The sequence below is a fragment of the Cebidichthys violaceus genome, unplaced genomic scaffold, assembly GCF_023349555.1.
Source record: "Cebidichthys violaceus isolate CVI_PGR_0920_01 unplaced genomic scaffold, fCebVio1.0.p SCAF_11, whole genome shotgun sequence".
Taxonomy (NCBI): Eukaryota; Metazoa; Chordata; class Actinopteri; order Perciformes; family Stichaeidae; genus Cebidichthys; species Cebidichthys violaceus.
Window position 1 is genome coordinate 4,110,111 of NW_027176274.1, and position 21,917 is coordinate 4,132,027.

A 21,917-nucleotide genomic window follows, 5' to 3' on the forward strand; every position below is an offset into this window, starting at 1 on the left:
TTATCTCCGAGCACTTTGAGTTTTGCTGTGGTGCCTGTTAAGGCGAACAGACTAGAAAACCGATACAGTTCATTATACAGTTCATTATGGGCGTTCATTTGTTGAGTTTTTTTTTTTTTTATTGCTTACCCACAGATCTGCTTGTGTGCGATGTCATGGTGCCTGCTTGTATGGCTGTCAAGCCAAGCTGTTATATTGCTGCTATCTACCAATCCCTAGTCTTTTAGATATTTCGTCTTTGGACATATTTTGAGATGATTCATGCTAATGGTCAAACGGCTTTATCTTGGCAAGCTTCCTCTAGGTCTGGCTTGGTAAACTGAGGTTACTAGTCGAGGGTAATATTTGTAAATTGGCTTTAACTCTTTTAATTAAACATATTATTAAATTAGCTTCATGGGAAACACAAATTCAGATTGTATCCACACACTGCTGTCTGTTGTTCACATATCATGAATTAGACCCAAACAGCTGAGCTCTTGTTCAACTTGGATTAGCTGCTGGGCTATGATCACACTCAATGAACTCATGGCCATCTGCTGTTTATCAATGCTGCCTTTCAAAGAGGAGATGTTGTCCGCCCGAAGCCAAGACTCTTGAGCTTCTTTTTTAGAATGATCAAACATTATCCACTGCAAAGCTGATGTGTCTCAGCATTATGATGCTTATTAGGTGGGATCTGCTCACTTCAGTTCAATAGATAGATAGTGCGTATGCCTCGGTGGTACATTGTTAGGGAATGGCCACACCGTGGTCAGTTCCCAGTCAGAGCTTATAAAGAAACGCTCTCCATGCCTATCTTAGACCCCTGCATAGTGAGCTATGTATCTGTTGTTTTCATACCAGCCGTGTATCGTTCTGTCTCCTTTCATCATCTGGAAAGTTACATATGCAAAAAGCATTCAAACAACTGTGTCATAGCTGTGTCTGCTGTATCCGGGATGCACGAGAATAGAGGGAGACTATTTTAGGATGTTGTGGTAGCATAACCCTTAGGTGGACCTGCCTCCAGCTCGATGTTAAAACCAAGCAGCTGCTGGTGGACTTTGGCAGGGTGACATACTGCCTGACCGCAGTTAAAATGCAGACGAGCACTGGCCTAACCGTTGGAAAATGTAGGCTTCTTTGTCTTGCTCAAGTACATTTTGTCACGAGGACTAGACTAGACTAGTCTAGTCCTCGTGAGACTAACTAATGAGTGAGTTGGGCTCTGTCCTGCGGTGCTCTTTGGTTCCCCTAAACAAGTATGTGGCTTTGAATGAGCCAGTGATGAGCCAACTATCTGTTCAGAACCATAAGAGCTGTTGGCAGCTCCTTCGGTGTCAGGATGCTCCACATACAGTATGAGACACCTCCTCCCTGCTGTTCTGAGGCTCTGCAACCACTGCTACCCTCAGTAGACCACAATAACACCTGAATTATGACAGCCATAACATCCAGGTGCTTTTAACTGTATTTAACATCTTGCTCTGTCTAGACATCTGCCTCACCACCATTATCACTATCTGCTGTTAGTGCACACAGGACTGCTGCTATTCAACAATACGCTGCTTTGCTTATTGACTTATTCAAGTGCAGTTTTGAGTTTTTTTACTAAATGAGCACAACTCTGTTGACTAACGTTGTCCCTTTCATTTTTCTGTTCTTGGGTTTTAATTGACCTGATCCTCTGTTCTCGTCATTACTGAGTTTTGCAGTTAATTCACAAAGACTGAATTACTCGTATCAAGTGGTTTGGTAAATAAAATATGAATCACAGGAGCGTGGGTGAAATTGAAGTGAAGAGGCAAACATCAGAAGTGAACATTATTCAAGGACTGTGGCGTGTAACAAAATGTACTTTTGTTTTATTTTCATGATTTTGCTCTGCAAGACAGAAGTTGGCTGTTTTCTCGCTGAAGATAAGTGGGTTCCCAAAGAGACATTTGGTGTCATCGTCTGGGAACCATTACCGTCTACAGCCGATTTCACAACAATCAAATGTTCCATCCATCTGCATGCTGCCCATCTGTCAGTAGCCAACAACAGCCAATAGAAAGTCTAAAGAATGGATAAATCCCAAATATCAGAACAAGAAAAAAAAGAGAACACATGTTCTTGTTTTTACCCGAGAGCACACAGGTGCCGAACTCATCTCTCTCCTTCATTAGGACAAAAGACGTTTGGAGCCAAATGCTGATGGAGCTACCTGAGGCCAACGTGGTGTAATTAACGTAGAGCAGTGCTTGGGCATGTGTTATTCTCCCCCTGTAGGCCCAGGGCAAAAAAAGTGAGGTGTCTCCTTGCATTCCAAACCATGCATATTGTTAAGGCAGCCTGAAGCGCTGCCACCCAGAAAGGTTACATTTTGAAGCCTCTCTATCTTCTTTAAAGCCTCCAGCTACCCACATGGTCCACAGCATTTAATTCAGCTACAAAGGTTAATCACAGCCTCTATCTGCTAATAAAATTCTAGTTAGTGGCTGGGCGAATATTAAATACATGCTCATCATTTGATACCTGGGAATGGCTTTTTTTTTTTTTAAAGACACAATTACAGTGAACTTTGTAATATAAATATAAAATAAAATACTATAAATACAACCACCAAGCTCTAGTTTTTACTCACATTACATTAATCAATGAAATACACTTTATCTGTATTTATCAAGGTGTGACCGTATTTCTATTGAGCGCTATAACATTCAGAGATGCATTTCATTTTGGTACTAAATGATTTTTTTAAGAAAATGTTTCTTGTGCCAAACACACTAAAATAAAAATACTATCCTAATAAAACAAGATTCAGACAAGAAGCATTAACAGTTATCAGGAATAAAGGTAAAAGAAAAAAGGGCCCAGATGGGGTTGGAGGGGGTGCGACTGTGAACCGTGTTGTGACTTTATCAGTGTTTTCAGTGCTTTTTCCCTGAAGTACAAATAGCTCATATTGGAACTGAGAGGAGAAGGGTTAGGGGAGCTCATTCCCAAATGTTTGTCTAAGTATGTGACAAAGATCTTTGACCACAGCTATTATGAAAGGTGGACGCAGGGTTAAGTGCTTGCAAAATGTCTTCGCTAATGCACTACAGTCTTGCTGAGCTGTGTCCTGGTAATGGATAACAAAGTAAATGACTAATGGCCATTTTTTTTTTTTAGAGCTAGAATTTGAGCTCGATGGCCAAATTATTTGCGTAATTGTGGAAAGTCACGGCGTTGCCCTGAGTTGTGCCAAGAAGCATGTCAGACATGAATCTTATAAAGCCTTGTAAAGTTTATTGACGTCCTCTGCGGTAAGAGACCTAATTGGAAGACAGTAGGAGAAAAATAGAGTGTGATATACAAACCAACTCAGTGGTCAAAGATCCAAACTCATTCTAGAGCAGTTAAGGTCGTGTATCTGGAGTCCATGTATGGGTGTTAGGTCATAGGCTACTCATAACATGGAAAAACTACAACGCTGCTGTTAGTAGAGTGCAGCTCTCTGCCAGTTGTGTCTACAACGACCACTGCTATCATGTTTGACGGGATGAATACAAACCATAATTGGCCCCCGTCTAGACTACAAGCGTTGCAGAATGCACTTTTCGCTCAAACCTCGCACGCAACAGATACGCTCTCATTTTAATCTATGCGGCTGCCCGCACCAGCTCAGTGAAGCCAAGCTGCAGTCCACTGTGCCACACTTCATGCTGGATGTCTAACGCTTGCTCCGAACAGAAACTGTCAATCCCGCTCTGTGTTTAGCCTCCTAACCTGTTGTCTCTGTTAGCTGTATTAGCCCTCTTAGCTGTTCGGTCTGCTAGACAAACACGCTGCAGGACTCTGCTGCCGGCCACCTGCAGGGACAGCTAACCATAGCTCTCCTCCTACTGAGATGACACGATTTGTAATTTGCTAAGCGATAAGTTATACATACATGCATATACACACACACACACACACACACACAAGTCCAGTGGGATACGCAGATTAGCCCTGGACACACAAGCTCGCACATACAAGCACGCCAAATACACAAACCTGGCAGAGATCATTACAGCTGATCTAACATTGCAGGTTCACTGTCTCTGTTGTACAATTGAGACACAACATGTTTGCTAAAACACATTTCAATACAACCCTACTGTGCCATTGTTATGGCGTCCTTCTTAAAGCTCATTAAACCATGTTTCTATCGCCAAACTTCTATTTTCAGAGGAGCCATTATTTTCTAACTCATCCATGGGCCTGCTGACACTAATAGTGCAGTCTCTTTGAAGCTGTGATGACACGATGACAATAAGAGACAGTTAGTGGTGCTACTGTGGCGGCAGATCGTAGCGACTTAGTGTCTGCGAACCCTGTTAACCGGAGACTTCCAGCCAGATGCCGGAATGCTTGTTTGTAGTTACTTATGGTTGGTAATGGTTGGTAAATAATCGACACAGATGGGTATGCATTTAAAATTTCTCTAAAGTCAATTTGAAGGCTTTTACAAGGAGACCTCCATGTTCTGCTCTTGTTCTCAACAGCTGCTGTCACTACAAGCAACCGCGACACATTCGACTGAGACTCACCTGTTTAAACAGCAGACACCATTGTAGGCTACGTGTTCTGTTTGTGAAACCGACCGAACGATAATTACTCTGTGGTCGCAGGTTGCCCTATTTAGAGCAACTAATGTTGTATGTATTTCACAATTACCACAGTGAGTTGATTGAGTTCATTTATTCTGCGAGCCCCTAGACAGTGTCTTAGCCCACTGACGATAGCTAAGCTGGCAGGTTGAAGTTTGCCACTACTGTTAGAGCAGCTGAGAACCACACAGATTCTTCCCTAACTCCTGAATATCGTTGTCAAAAGTAACGTTGCATAGCAAGTAAAGGTACAAGTAGAAAATTGTACAGAATTGTATCCAATTGCAGCTTGCATTCACTTATTGTAAGCAGACGCCACCTCAGCGATGGAGACTTGTTTATTTCTGCCATTTCCTCAGATGTTTGTATGGAAGAGAGTGCTCCTCTTTATGGCTTTCTGTCCAATTTTCTGCGTGTTAGCGATAATAATGTGTCATTCCTGCAGGAGGGCTTGTTGACGCTTTGCATGTCCTGTTGTATATGGGGACGTATGCATACAAGCATCATCTTGTTAACACCTATGTGTGTGTCTATGTGCATGTGGCTTTCATCACGTTTTTGCAGGTGTGTGTGTGTGTGTCTTTTGTTTGTTTTTGTTGGATGCAAGGCATAGCCATTATCTCATACAACAATTGAGAGAGGTTGACAATAATGCAAATCCAGCTTTACGTCTAATGCTCTTGGTAAAGATAAGGTTAACCTAGTCATGGCTTTGTCCCGTTTAGCTGTGCAGTCGTGGAGGAATGAATGAAGATGGATGAAGTGACTCTTGGCATCCAGAGGGCTGGGTGCATGCTTCTTGCTATGACCGTTTTTTTTTCTCTGCATGAAGCACACCGTATTTGGCTCAAACGTTACTCAAACGCAAATGTTAGCACTGTCTTGGGTCAGGGGATTTTGTTTGAATGTCCTTTCAACTATGAAGAAAGTAAATCAGGACAGCCTGAACAGTTTCTTGTCAGCAACATCACAGTGACTTTTAGGAAAGACACAGAGCACACAGTCTTTGAGCATATGCTCATTCGCGCCGACTACCCTCTCACCATCTCCAGACAAATTAGTTTATCAGAGTTGCCTTCAGCTGCAGAACTGGCCATTGCACAGCTGTTGCGACCAACTGCAGCACTTTAAAACTCTCAACACTATGAATCATACATTTTGGCAGAATATCCAGGGCCACTAGATTCACTGCAGATGATGGAGTATTTAATCATCCTTTACCCTCATTAATGAAACTCAGAGCAGAATGCAGTATTTACAAAAAAAGAAAAAAAAAAAATCTAATTTAAGCAAAACTATACATTTCTGTCACAGCAGGCAAAATCTAAACTAATGATCGTATCATTGTTCTTCTCTCCCCTGCCCAACTTCTGGCTTGTCATGCACTGCTAATATGGACATCCACGCAGGCTCAGGTCAGTGCCGTTCATTCTGTACACATACTCTGCTATAGCTAATGAAGACGAAATGCATGCCAGATCTGTCCAAGTCGCAAACACTCCTGTGACCCTTTTGGTCGTTTCGGTCGAGAGAAAGAACAGTAGTCTGATTGGAGAGATTTTTACATGGATGGAAATCAGTTATGTAAAGTGCATTTGGATAATACTCCAAGGAAACTGAACTTCCAAAAGAGAAGAAAGAGAAAGAAATGTACTTCATTTCAGAAATGTTTCAGAAAAGAATACAAAAGAGCAGAAAACAGAGATTGATTGAGATTGCCCATATATCGTTTAACCAATGAGGGAATCCGGTCAGAACCAGCTGACTCTAACCGATTGTCTATTCTGCTTTCCTCTGCAACGAGAGCTCTTCGTAGATGTGTGTGCAGATGTACTTGGGATCAAATCTTCTGCTCCGTCTGTTTATTCTAGTGCACCAGCTTCAACCTGCCAACACATGATTAAATATGTATCTGACATCTTATGTGTTGTGGCACCATAACCCATTTGGTTTGTGCTGAAGTCAAATGATTTATCACTGAACAAATGGCGTCAGTGCACAATAAATAGTGTATATATTGTGGAAAATGACTGGAAAGTCTTTTTATTTCTGCCTATGAAAATTAGCGGTGAAGCTGAAATTGTGTTTCTACAGTAGTAATGGAGAAAGTGGGAGCAGAGCAGTTGCCAGTTTACCCAACAGGGGCATCTGCAGGGACAGATGGGAGATGATGAGGGTGTGTAATAGGCATCTGTGTGGCCCGTAGGGGAGGGAATACTCAACACCCACTACCTTTCTATAGTCTGAACACACACACACACACACACACACACACAACTACACACACATACACTTACAGACACCCATTATAGCTTGTCATAGCTTTTTCCACAAATTGTCCTCCAGAGGACACCTTTTACTGTGGCAGACTGTTACATAGATTGAGAGTAAACATGTGTTTACAGGAACATTGAGCTCGCTGTTCCCTTGGTTTCACAGACATGCCAGAGTCACTCAAAAGCTCAACATCCAACCAATTTCATCCTCAGCTGAAGGGCCTATTGCCATGATCATTGTCGTTTTAAACACCACATGCTGTCCTCTCCATATCATGCATAGAGTTTATATGAGTACGAATAATATTGCTACAACGTCATTCTTGTCCTTTTTCTGCAGTGGTATGATGCCATCAGTTAGTTCAGATCCCCGATGTGGGGAAAGGGAGCGCTTTCTTTAGTCGAGGTTTCCTTTTCATTTCTGATACTCACAGTCTATGTGCTCATACTCTGAATGTGGAAAATATAAGCGACACCATCCTGATATCAAACTCCAGCATCAATGGCAACACCTAACTGATTCATGTCTTAATTGGGAGTAGTATGCGCTTCAAAATGTCCCAGGGAAGCAATATGCATATCCATGACTGCACAAGTGCTTGATGTTAAATATGAATGCAAAAAGAAGAGAATACGAGCATATATTGTGTTCTTAAACTGCTTCTTTACATGTGTAGCTCCTAGATTAAGACAAAAAAATCATACCTTGTTAAGTATTTTTTTTTTTCTTGTTAGATTTACCAAATGAAATCCCTTAAGGAATACTGGTTTTCACCTAGAGCTACCTCATTAGTGTACTATGACAAATTAAAGTGACCCTGATATCTTCTACCTTCCCTACAAGTGTATGCACCAACTCTATGCATATGCTTGCTTGTGTGTGTGTGTGTGTGTGTGTGTGTGTGTGTGTTCAGTATGTGTGTGTAAAGCTGATTTGTATGCGTGTCCATGCTTTCTTTCTATAATCCCTTGCGTGTGTCCCTTTCCTTGTGTGTTTGTGTGTCTGTCTGTTCATGTGTGTGTGTGTGTGTGTGTGTGTTTGCACACGCACACGCAGGTATATGAGGCTGCGCCGTGCTACAGTGAATGCGGCCAATACGAGTGGAGGATCGAGCCCTGGTCCATTTGTACCATCAACACTGTGGACGACCTGCCAGCCTGCGGGGAGGGAGTCCAAAGCCGCAAGATCAGGTCAGTGAGCGGGTTGGGCTTGGCAGACGGCAGGCCTGGCAACGCAACACACGTTTACTGGCAACGTTCCTTTAGCTGGCACTCACACTGGTCCTGACACTTGCAATGCCAGGGGAAAACAAACAGTCAAAACACACTACTGCTTCCTGATGAGTTGTTAGGTATTTTTGCACTGCCTCTTTGTGCCACTTAAAATAGCAACAGAGGAGAGCAGTGAAGTGTTGACCTATTCTGCAGGCAGCATGTTCAGGTGTTGGTATTGGATTATGCACCATAGGAAATGAGAAATGCCAAACTGGGCATCTGTTTTATTGTGTCAAAAGCAACGTAGCTGCTCTCACACTTAAGCCTCTAAGTGTGAGTCACAGCCACAGATCTAAAACTGTTAAAACTCAACCAAAAGAGCAGAAATCTAAATATGTAATTATTGAATCAAAGTTGTTTTTTCTCTGTTTCTGGAAATTTGCATTTTAACACTTTTAACAGTTCACTGTGAAAGTCTGATGAGAACATTTTTGTGAAGAACTATTTATATTAATCTCAACATATTTTACGTAGATATGATTGGTGACGATTTTACCACTCCTCACACATGTTCCCTCAACCCTCAGACGATTTCTCACTCTTAAATCTTGGTAATAATGTAGCAGTCACCCTTTAAACATCTATATTAGAACTTTGCATGAGAGTTGTCTAACATTCCATTCCTCTAGTTATGGTTAACCAAATAATATTTGGTTAAATTCATATTTGAAGAGAAAGCGAGAGAAAGAGAGGTTCTGTCACAGAGAAACGTAGGTCTCCAGTGTCAAAGTCACAAGCTTTGTAAATCCAACCATTCAGCCTGACATCCTCCTGTACTGCTGCAAGATGATCACGTTGTGCTACTCCTACCATTTCCATTGAATGTAAACATAGTCATTCACATTAGTGCAATGTGATGCTCACCAAAAAAACATAGGTCATTTGAAGTCATTACAAGCAATCAGTGCTATGTTTACTAGTTTAAACAGTAAATAGACCTTTTGAACCGATGTTTCAGTTGTACACAGCTAAATTCTTGGAGAACCCAGACACATGGGACACACTTTTAGAGACACTGTTGAAATAAACAAGTGGCAAAAATCTCACCTGAGAGCAAAAGGAGTGAAATCTATTTAAAGTCAGAGACTTTAGAAATGAGTTTCGAAACTCAAAAAGGACCCAGTTAGGAGTGCCCCAGAGACTAGTTATACAGCTGTGTCTGCTGCTCTGCTAGGTGTGTGAAGCAGGGAACAGCGAGTGGGGAGAACAGCACGTTGGAGGACAGTCTGTGTGATCACGAGGAAATGCCGCCTAGAGCCCAAGTCTGCTTTCTGGCCTGCTCAGAGGACTGCGTCATGGCACCCTGGGGACCTTGGAGCAACTGCCCTCTGGTAAGTGGCAATAATCTAGTGACTGTTTTCCTGGTTGGTTGACGGGTTGTGTGCCAAGTGAGATCGTTTATTGCCATTGAAAACATGTCCATTATCATCAGCATATAAGCGAACATTTGGGTAAAATGGCCAGATAAGCCGTTAGCATCGAGCAATATTGAATAGAAGCTGTTCAGTTTTTTTAATAACAAATTTGATAAAAAAATGTTGACATTTGTATGTATTGACAATACTGTTACAACCATACTACAGACATATGATACACATATTTGCATTGTATGTAAGTATTAAAGTTAATTGAAAACATGTTTTTTGTCACAAAGTCACATATTAATGAATCAATTATTATCTCAGTTTATGGACAGAAAACGTATGGATTGTTATAATGGTTTTAGTGAAAAACATGCCGAGCTATGTCTTTCCTCCTCTTTCAAATCATGTTGATAACATATGAAATGAATGTGTTTTTTGGCTGCTAGTCAAAAGTTAGCAAATTCCAAATCAGTCAGTTTGGACTCTGATTAACTTACATTAGTTAGACTCCCTGTAAATATGAAGTTTAAAAACATCACATTCTAATAACATATGAGGGAAGTGTTTGTTTGTTCAAATGATAAAGAGCTCTTGTGTGCATCCACCCAGCTGCTTTGTAACCTTGTGTGGTTTGAAATCACAGTTTGCACTACAATGTTCGATACTGAACATGTTAATAAATCGATATGTTCCTCCATGTTCCTATGCCCTCAGTCCTAAACTACGTAACACATAGGTTCCCCCGTGTTTCCATGCACAGGCTGCTGGTCTTCTGGCCATGTAGCCGTGTCATGTGTTTCCTGTCAAACATAACAGTTCAGTGGGCTGGAACATTGGAGTCAGAGAAAGAACAGGTTGGGGAAAAAAGAGATGGAGAGATTACTTACTTAGACTGAGATTTCTCCACAGACATTTTGTCTTAATCAGTCCTTCGATCTGCGAGTTTAGGCAGCATTCTTAAGATCAGTGAGAAGCAGCCATCTAATGTCTTTGTTGATCAAATAATGCCCAAACTGTTAACTTGAAAGGCAATTAAACTGTAACAGCCATAACTGTTTGGGGCATTTTGTTTCTACAGTTGAATCCACCCTGAAACATGAAACACATGTAGCACACAGTAGAGTGTGTTTGAGATGGTGGTATTTGTATTTGTATCTGTTGGTTCATTCATCCAAAGGACTAACTTCTGAAGTAGGCGGGGCTTATTCATAAGGATTGGGTATTGTTTAGACTGAAATGGTATAGTTGCGACGTTATCTTTGGATTCTAGGAAGCAGACAAACTTGAGTCATAGAAAGATGTAAAGTACACACTTGTGAGATTTTACATATTTAAGTATTTTTTTATTTAGATGTAATGTTACAATAAACATAGCCTTTTATGTACCCAGTAGAGCCCAAAACAATTACAAATGTCCCCCTGAAATCATTCTATGTGTTATGGCCTGCACAAGTACAGTGAACTATCAATTGCAGGCATTCCCATAATAATAAAAGTATCCGTAAATGTATAAATACAGTACATGCTTTGGCCATGCATTTAAAATGATTTACTGTCACTCAAGTAAATTTCAATTACGAAGAAAGTGAAAGGTTTTGAACAGTTCTCGTACTATTCAACTTATTTTTTAAACCTTGCATTTGCAAAACTCCACAATCAAATATTTTTAAAAAGTACAGCACAAATCTACCATGTTTTCATCTTGATACTGATCTAACTCCATTGTCTTCTCAAACAATCATGTCTCCCCCTCACCTGTTTGGACGTCTGCCTCACTGGGACATTCTGAGACGCTAATGAGAGATGGACATGCTGAATACACACATCTTAGTTCCTGATGTCCAGGAAGGAAAATCTTTCTTTGCAAATAGTGTTAGAGAAAACAGGGGTGCTTAGCGTAAAATATACTAGTCCGTCGTAATTGAAGATAGTTGTATAGCCCTGGGCCATTCCTGTACTCGGCTGGAATGAGGATGTTGTGTAGTGTGTGCAGGATTGTGATGAGATCAGCGGTGTTGTGGGTTGCAGAGGTGGCACCGTGATGAAGGAAAGCGTCCTGGTTAATAACACTGTGATGGTCCCCTACATTGTCTACATACATTCACAATGGCATGATGGCCAATGATGTTCCTTCCACATAGCCTCGTTTGAGTTAGGGTTAAAGCCAACTGTGTCAATAAAAATACAATTAAGGAGGATTGTGTTTAGCTCCAAGACCCTCTGAAACGGTAACAAATCACATCGTATCAAGAATGAACCCAGAGTGAAGCACAAACACTGCATGTTTTGTGTTCACATCATGCTCATAGGATACACTTTGCACTTCTTCGACTCTCCAGGGTTCATTGAAATTCGGCTTTTGTAACATTATTCCCCAACCTGGCCGCCAAGAGAGAACGGTTGTGTTTTGTCGCCGTGCGTTTCATGGAGATGATTTTAGAAAACATCCAATTAGTGAACATGCATTTCAGTGGCTACAGGATTGTGTCATGTATTTCAAACTGAAATGAAATGAACAGAAAACAAATGGCCTACTCCGACCTGTAATGCAGGAAAACATATTCAGCAATTTGGAAAATATTGGGCAATGTTAGTAACTACTAGCTACTAGATTGTCATTGCTCAGGTTATTTGGGGTTTATGTATTGCCAATTTTGCCTTTAGTTCATTTCACTCACAGTTTTTATTCTACCAATCATACGCAAACTTCTCTTAACATTGGTCAGGATTTGCCAGTTATAGATAACGAGCAAAAATAATCCCCAAACTGTCTCTGTGTGTTAATATAGTGAACATGAAAGGCAGTTCAATAGATGTGTATAATATAGTTTATTGATTTTGTGAACTTAGTAGGTTTTGTTGGGCGACAATTGTTCAGAACCTGGTCATAATCCGTCATTGACCAAAGGCAAAATTGAGCATGCAGATTGCAGGACTGTATGTATGTAGCACACAAATGCATGAGCATGAGTGTGACAGTTGGTGTGAAAAACATTAGGGTCACATGACCGCAGCTGATTCATGAGGCTGACACAGAGGTCTCTCATTAGGAGGTGACAGTGATTGAGGTGCATGGTGTGATGCATCAGGAGCAGAGGGACAAATGCTGCTCCACGCAAAGACCTTCATCAGTAGAATCTGTCTTCTTCCCTCAGAGCTGACATGTCCTCTACATACCACACCTCCACACATCCTTCGCTTCTCGTTTCACAGGTTTACATTCCCATGTAGTGACTTGAGTGACTTGCATGCCAGCGTCACTTGCCGTTCTCATGATTGATCTGTCAATTATTGTCACGCTCGTCTTCTTCTGCCTTCAACTGCCCTGCGTAAAATATCATACCACAGTAAATTCAGGTTTCTGCCGGTTTACTTACTTTGCAGGATTATTTAGACATTGAGCTTGAAAATGCATCATTTATAGCACACTGAAGGCAGCAGTTACAGTGTATTTGTCATATAATGTTGAAATCCGATCAAACACGTTTCCTAGTTCTCTCCAAGGTCCCAGTTGCAGGGTATAAGAGGATCTTTACAGATTTGTGTCATTGGATTTGCATAACCTTTAATGTAAAAACTAAGTATTGACATCTTGTTCAAGAAAGTAATAGAGAGAGAGTCAAACATGTGGCATAAAAAAAATGTGAACTGCAACTTCAGTAGATCATTTTAGGATACTTAGTCATAATTATTGTATGTTATCTCATAATTATGAGATAATACATCACAGTTAGATAATGTGTCATGGTAAGAGGAAACAATGTTTGCTATGTGGGAAACTATTGATGAGTGAATAATTAAAAAGCTAAAACTAATTCTGCAAAGATAGATTACTTTGTTTATTATTCCAAACCCACCATGACACTGGAGTGAAAACAACAGTTCCAGGTTGTTGGACGATTACAGCAGGTAACCACAGTGAGACCAGCGGCCAGAGAATCATTTTACATTCAAATTAAAACATTATTAATTAAAAAAAAAGGTAACACTGATGAGGTTTAGTTGGCAATAGGGACAGAATCACATGTCTTCAAATTGGATTTGAATGTGGAGATTTTGAGTGGCTTGAAAAGAAAAGAAAAGGCTCAACGCGTGGGTAGACTGGGTGGAAAGGAGAGCCATCATTTACAATTTGCAACGGTTTTCCTTTATTTCTAACAATCAAGTTTTTATCTCACTTGATTACGATAAAAGATAATAGATCATGTAGCTTTGTTGACTCCAAAAAAAACAGTCTTCTCCTTCCAATAAGATATCGTCATGGCTTTAAAAGTATAATAAGTATGATTCAATCTATGTGGAAACTACTCTTCTACCCATAACAGTTATACAGTAGCAGTTTAAAATCATTGCTGATATAATTTAACAATCAAACGTCTCATAATTCTTTTACAATTCTACAAAAGGACCATGCCAGGCATACAGGCTACAATCGTACTACTTTGATATCATTGACATATCATCTCAAAAACAAGAAAAGGATTGTGGATGAGCAACAACAGCAGGTCATATTTTAATTACATCTTCAAAGAAAACTATATGAGGTAGATTTTTTTCTCAAAGAAGACACATTGTGTAAGAAGCCAGCTTGTTTTGAAAGCACCAAAATAAAGAGAATGGTCTCACATTGAACTGTTAAAATGAAATGTGTTTGTCAGGGATGAAAACATCGTAATCTCAAAGAAGGAGTAGCTGCTTTGTTCCAGATTCAGCTACTATGACAACTGCCATCCCCAGTACTTCATGCCTACAAAGTGATTTCCTCTGCTGATTTTCTTTCATTCTAATAATGACTAATGATGACAAACCCAGATCCATTGCTTACTTCCTCCCACATTTCAAAATACAAGTTCCTGTTGTGAGGTTATTGTTCAGATATTGATTTAATCAAACAGAGTGTTGCTCTAAAGGGTTTGCTCTCAAGAATAACTCGATTTACCCATAAAATATGAATTGTATTTACCTATAACTGTAAAACTAAAAATGATGTTCCACAAAGTTACAATATTTTTACCACAATTAGTTCACTAATTCCTAACTTTTGCTTTAGGTTGCCTGTATGATGACTCAAAGCATGATTACAATTTAATCATAATGTGTCAATAAATGTAAATTCGGGAGACAGCTTTCAGTTTCTTTTTTGCCTACCGAAGGAACCCTTAATTCATGCCGTCTCCCTCACCTCTGAAAATAAACCTGTGCTCTTGTCAAGTTCATGTTTGTGGTGATGCTGTCATTGTTGTGCAGCAATGTCACAAGGGAACAGCGCGTAACAGGAGCAGACACATCCTCCGCCTCGCAGCCTCGGAGAGCTCAGCCTGTCCAGAGCTGGTCCAGTCGGAGCCCTGTATCCTCAACAGCACCTGCTTCTCCTACCAGCACAGAGTCTCAGGTAGGACGGTCTGGACACCAGGCCTGAGCTACAAGTGGAAGACGTGTGACAGGGCAGCTCCCAGTAACTGGCAGTAGACTTTTTAACCCCAATGCAAATGTATCGAATTAATGTAAAGCAAGGCATGTGTGCTTGTCCAGGTTTGCCTGACGCGGTTCACAAAAAGTAAAGATTCCCAAAATAACAGATTATTAGTTTAGCACACTGTTGCTGGTTAGAACTGACAGTGATCCTGCTGGCGTGGGCATACAAACTGTTCTGGCAGTGAGACTAATGTCTAGATATGTTGCTGTGTGTGTGTGTGTGTGTGTGTGTGTGTGCATGTTTGTGTGCATGTGTGTTTGTGTGTGTGTGTTGCAGACTGGAGTACATGCCAGCTGAGCGAAAACGCCATCTGTGGTCAGGGTTCACGTTTTCGTCTCGTGGACTGTATTCGCAGCGACGGCAAGATAGTGGAGTTGCAGAAGTGCAAGCAGGTAATCAGTGTGTAGTCTGGCCTTGAGTTCATAAAGGCATCCCACAGTTAAAAGAATCATGATAACATACATATGAAAAAAAAAAAAAAGGTATAAGTGTTATATGTTAAATAAATGTTTATTTTTGTTTCCGATGCTAGATATTTGGAAATCTTAAGCAATGTAGATAGGGCCAAATGACAGAGAGGGGAAATTGGAATATTGTACTATTAGTGATTGATGGTGCAACACTCCCCTTTCTACTGTTTCCACCGGCTTATACATTATTGAAAGACCAGTTGCCCAATTTGTTCAAGTGAAAAGGTTGTAACACCTTTATCTTTCACGAAGCAGTTTGCCACCAAGCCGAAACACAGCTTAATTCAATTGCCTTGACTTAATTGTGCAAAGATAGATGGTGATCTTGAAGAAGCAGCACGTTACTGTAAATTAAATACTGATACTTCCATTGCTGGAACATTTCTCACGGGTGCGTCGCAAAATAGCTTCCGTCTTGTTGCACGATCTGCAGTTCACTTCTGGTACACCAAGAATCATAGCACATAAAGACTGTGATGTTGTTGTGTCTGAGTTATAATAATGTACATTAACAATGTGATTGCCTCTCAAAATAGTTCAAAGAATGTAGCTCAATCACATTTGGAAGCAAGGTTAATGGTAAACTTGTTTAATTGCCACATCTCCGCTGTCCTAAAATGAACTGCAGCACATTAACAATATGGAAATATGGGCGCTCCTTCTTTCTTCTTAGTGGAAATAATTAGCTATCCCTTCTCACAGCTCGGCTCTTGTTTTTTCTACAGTTTGGTCTGATCAACAAGTGGAGGCTGTCAGAGAGCTGCGTGGCTAACTGTCCCGTCAACTGCATCCTGTCTGAATGGTCGCCGTGGACGGAATGTTCGCACAGCTGTGGTAACCGAGGTAAACAAACTTTACTGGAGACCGATGGGAGCACCGACCTGGTAAACAGGCACAGAGTCGACCACATGTGAAGCGCCTCATTATTCCTTCTACTTAGGCATTCACCAAGATTTTAAATTGTGCATGAATACATTTAAATGCATTAAAATATTTACGAGAGTGTGTCATCCAAACCCTTATTATACAGGGAAACAGTGTGCTGCTCAGGTTTTTTTCTTATATACTATATATAGGTATATGTATATATATATATAGAGAGAGATCGAGAGAGAGAGAGAGAGAGAGAGAGAGAGAGAGAGAGAGAGAGAGAGAGAGAGAGAGAGAGAGAGATGCTGTATGAAGCCCAGTTTTGTTAATTAACATGAGGTTATATTTTAAGAACAGCAGGTTGACATTAAACTAATTTTATACAGCTCACCTTTATGGATGTCATAAATGATTCAGTGTTCCTAAATAAGATATATACCCTTTCTCTGTATGATTTCAAAAATGCTCTTAGTAATCACAAACCTGTGGCATGCTCGTCATCACTTTGAGAAACCCATGTGATAACCTCATGCGCTATACAGAAGCTAATGGTATAACCTCGGTGCATGCGTCGTTTCTCAGGGCTCCCAAAGCCAATCGTGTGTTATTATCTCAATTAGAGAGACTCAAAAACAGTATCTTCTTAGGTTCATTGGATTCAATGTGTCGTCGACTGTCGGTCTCTCCCGATCCACCCCTCATTCCAGTAAGCGTACACTTACACAGGCTTTCAACTGGGGATTTAAACTCAAGACTCTCTATCTGTCTCTCTCTGCTCCGTCACTGTTGCTGTGACTCTGTTTCTGCCTCTCTCTCTCTCTCTCTCTCTCTCTCTGTTCATTCTCACACAATGTGAAACACATCTGTCAGCCTTGATGAGGGATTTGCGTCGTATCTGTGTCAGACGACGCGAGGATCTTGTTCTGTCAGGCTCTCGTGGGAGCGCTAATGTTTTGGTTTGATTTTTGAGATGGCAGAGCTGAATGTCCTTTTTGCTGTGTCTGCCCGGGGCCCACGGAGCTCAGCATCTCCCCTGGCATAACACAAACACACACACACACACACACACACACACACACACACACACACACACACACACAGCTTCTGCCTTAACTGGATGGCTGATGGAGGCCATGCCTTTGCTGAGCCTCAGAGGACCCAGACACTGAGCTGTTACAGCATAACAAACCCACTCTGTGGCCAGCCCTTTTAAGTGTTGCCATTTACCAAACTTTCCCTTCCACCTATTATGAATGGCTCTCTTGAGCAAAACACTTGCGTAGGAAACTATTTGATCTGAGCATAAAGTCGCATGGTGAAGCAGATTTATGGTGTTTATTCCAGTTTGTCATGAGGAAAATATTTCATGGGCTAAAGAGAAGGCGCAGCCTCTTTTCACTCCTAAATAAATAATCCTCATTCATTTCTGCCACTCATTATTTCATGGGTCCTTATGTTTGTGTCATGATGTATTTGGCTGTCTAGCCCTGACTCACATGTAGTATAGTCCTATGACTCCCACAGTGTTTTGGTTCTGTACTCACACAGTGTGTCATGTTAAAAGTGGCCCTGAACGTCACTATGTTTTTGGATTCATACATACAAAGGCAAAAATTCAGTTATTCAGTTTGAACATCGAAGCTCTGTACACACAGTTTGCAGACGCTCTTGGGTCTCCTCCGATCTATCGTTCCTAACAGTGTCTGCCTTGATGTTCTGCAGGTCAGTCTGTGCGCACCCGGAGAATCCTGCAGGAGGCTCATGAGGAGGGTCGGCCCTGTCCCAACCAGCTCACCCAGACCAAGCCGTGCCCCATAAGGCCTTGCTACACATGGCTGCTTAGTGACTGGTCCCCATGCGCTGTGGAGGTATGAGCTGCACTGCGAATGCTCGATTAAAGGAAGGGGTGTTGTAATATTCCGCTGTAAACGCTGGAGAAAAAAGAAGAACGCTAGCAAGTAAACATGGATGTAAACAAAGTTTAAAAATGATCAAAAAATTGGCTTTGTAAATGTTTTATGGAGAAGGAAATTGGATTCAACATGTTTGTTAGACTTCAAAAATACACACAATGCGTCTTGGTGATTAATATTGAACAATGAAGAAACTTTTTTTTCTTCACAAGAAAATTCCACAGGGCAGCTTAAACCTCTTAAAGTTTATAAATGATATAATGATTTATAAATGCCGACAAGCATTAATACCCAGAGAAAGATATTATTACACAAAATGGAAAAACAGCTCCATTAAGTTATATTGTAGACATTTAATGGATTTCAATGTGAAGCAGTTATTAGTAATTCTAAACTTACAGAGGTGCAACATCCAACTAGTTTAGCTACTAGTTAAGAAGCGTTCCTTCACAAACTGTTCATAGTATCCGACCAAGTCAAACAGACGGTCGGTGAGGACTTCCCTCTTACCTAAGTTATGTTGAGGAAACATCTCTTTTCCTTAGAAAAAGATCGTATTCGTCCGTGCGTTCATGCAGGGTGCAGAGTGTGGCGAGGGGCTCCGGAGGAGGAGCCTGTCATGTGTCGTCCACAAGGGCAACTGGCCTGAGTCTCCTCCTCAGCCGGTGGACGACGAGCTTTGTGGAGACAAACTGCGGCAGCAGATCCAACAGGAGATGGAGCAGCCCTGCTTCGTCCCCTGTCCAGGTAAAGCCGCACTCAAACATACCGGATTGACATCTTTGCTTTTCAAATGTATCGATGTTCAGTATATGAAGTGTTATTGCATGAAATATTTATTAGTGTTGTAATTTTGGATTCATAATGCTAAAAATGATTTGGCCTGGGTCACCTGCTCCATAATTTATCATCTTGTTTTCGAATGCAAACTCTCTTCCTGGAATCTGTCAATGCACTGTCCTCTCTGCAAAGTGGCTGACATTTCCAGCTGCTAAATAATTATTGCAAAATCAATAAAACTCATAGATTAACTAATGACCCTTTTACCTCTGCATTTTCTGGTTGAACACGTCCAATAACAAATTAGAAATGAAACCCGCAACGTTCACTTCGATAGAAGAAAGTTCACATTTGTAGTTAATAGAATACTGAAGGGCATCAAAGCTGCAAAAGTCAATACTGAGCAACTAAACGAGAGACAGATTTTACGCTACAGTATGTAACAACCTAAAAATACATAAAGAGTGGAAAATCATCCTGTGCTAACTGAAGCAATTAACAGCTACAGAATTCTGCATGCAGAGAGCTCGTGTGCCAATGCAAAAAGCAATGATCCAACATTAATAATGCAACAACAGAATGAAACTAGTTTTAAATCAGAACATCCTTGATAACATTCAGAGTTTATTGATTGCTATTGCAAAAGCAGTAGATGAAAAGAAAATGGTAAGATGACAAAATTAGGTTTATTCTAGTTTACCCTAATTCCTCATTTTGCATCACAATGATGAATACATTTAGAACGACGATCTCGCAAGGTGAACGCAGAACATCATTATGCAGCTACAAATGTTACGGCCCGTTGTGGGCTGGCTGTAACAGCAGCGCTGGCGCCCAGAGATAATGAAGGTGGAGCTACGGGAAAATGATGATCTGTATGTGTCTGCTACTGAAGTCATGAACATCATCACAATTTAGCAATTCACCCCAACTTTATTTGAGACCTGTAAAATGAAAGTGCACCACTGTTTAACTTGAGTTCCTAGATAGAACTCTAAAGGGAAGCAATTGGCCCATCATCTTCCACATTAAAAAATGTTCCCTTTTGCTACTAAATGGGAACTGCATCACAGCATTTCAATCTAAGACAAATTACACAACTAAACTGCATAATTTAAGCTCCACTGTCCTGGTCAACAATACGAAGAAAATCAGGGGATAATTACACAGAAATTACACATGAAACTGGAATAAATGGCCCTTCAAATATATTAGTACAGCGCTGTGCAGCTGCAGTCGCTGCTGGAGATATGTGTCAGGAGACGATCTGGATCAACTTGTTTCCCTTGCAATTTGAACAGCTCTAGCGCGTTCACTGTTGGCAGTCTGCGGTACACATCAAACCACATGCACGCTGTTTTCGGTGATAGATAATGATAAAAATGCACCAGTGCTGGCAACGCACTGCTGGCACTTTTCCTCTGTGCCGTAGCTTAACGGTGGAGTGGACTAGAGAGTAAAAAGTTGATTTACTGGAACCATGTTCCTGTTGGTTTAGTCTCCTCCATTGTTCAAGTAAATGAGGAATGTAATGCCAAATTCGGGCTTGTTGGAGCTCTTCCACGTTACTGGCTCCAGTATATCGAAATTGAGACAAAAAGAGAACATAGACATTTTGAAATTGAGTGTAACATTTAATTCAACTGTCACACAGTGCTTTTAATTGATCATTTTGACAAGAAGATTAGAGACCTATGGCATGAAGCGTTGACATGGTTTTTAATTGTGTCTGGTCAATCTTATCATTATAAAAATCACCACAGCAACAAGAAGCCAGCAGATCATAGTCCACTTGAATAACATTACAAGATTCCGACTGATGTTTTTTTTCTTCTTTTATCCATATTTGGGCCACAGTGTGGATGTAGCTTCTTACGTTAGCAAGGGAGCCGCCGCTGGCCAGACAGCATGACCTGCTTCACTTGTCACCGTCTGGCTTTCCACACTGAAAATCTGTAATGAAGCTTTATTGTCCTTAGGCACAATTAGTTGGCGGGCAAGCCAGCTACACAAGTACTGAAATATATATATATATATATATATATATATTTTTTTTTTTTTTTTTTTTTTTTTATTTTATTTTTTTTTTTTTTAAGTGAAGTAATCATTATCATCTGATAAAAAGACAACTCTGATCTCCTTTGTCGCGGCTCCAGCCACGCGAGGCTCTTGTTAGCTTTTCCTACGACGACACCGTCTTGCAGTTCTTGCTTCTGCTCATCTGTCTCTCACTCTCCTCTGATCCTCGCCTTGATTCATCACTCAACTCGCCTTTGCTGTGAGCCTTGGCTCAGGATCAGAAGTGTTTGATCGCCGGAGCAGATGTGTGTGTATTTGTGTCCATGTGTCTGTTCGTGGTAAGGTGGCAGGCGCAGTACGGGGGGGCCAGGGGAGGGGTTTTAAGCGTATGTGATGTACAGCGTGTGTGTGTGTGTGTGTGTGTGTGTGTGTGTGTGTGTGTGTGTGTGTATGTGTTGCTGTTTGCTGTGTTCTGCTGCTTTAGCCACAGCATGTTTCCACAGGCGTAGCAGCATGACTGATGGAGTCGATCCATGTAAAGATGAAAGATAATGATATGCGGCGATCCACAGACAGTCACTAATGGGCATTCGGGGCAGAGAATCAGAGGGTTCTTCTGGCTGAGAGGCTGTAACAGCGGGTGATATTATCACTATCAAGGCTATGCATGGGATATTAATGCTTGACCTTCAAGGAAACAAGTGTTTGTCATGTTATTTGTAGACTCACAGAACACATCAACCAGCGTTTATCCACTGAAAACATTTCCCAAATCAAGTGTGCTTGGCTTCTCCTAAGAGACACGTTTCAGTATTGGGAGTTGCCTTTACAGTTGGGCTCAGAGTTGTAGCTTGTATTGTATAATTTATAACTCTT

The 21,917-nt window shown here is 41.0% G+C and overlaps 1 protein-coding gene across 1 annotated transcript in view; it reads left to right on the forward strand.

The window, feature by feature from the left end:
* Positions 1–21,917, forward strand: part of thsd7ba (thrombospondin, type I, domain containing 7Ba) — a 144,354-nt gene that overhangs the window by 115,760 nt on the left and 6,677 nt on the right. Inside the window, exons 17-23 of the mRNA XM_068737933.1 lie at positions 7,932–8,065; positions 9,324–9,480; positions 14,761–14,905; positions 15,266–15,381; positions 16,185–16,302; positions 18,052–18,197; positions 18,821–18,989. Coding sequence (XP_068594034.1) covers positions 7,932–8,065; positions 9,324–9,480; positions 14,761–14,905; positions 15,266–15,381; positions 16,185–16,302; positions 18,052–18,197; positions 18,821–18,989 — 985 coding nt within the window. The remainder of the gene's footprint in view (positions 1–7,931; positions 8,066–9,323; positions 9,481–14,760; positions 14,906–15,265; positions 15,382–16,184; positions 16,303–18,051; positions 18,198–18,820; positions 18,990–21,917) is intronic.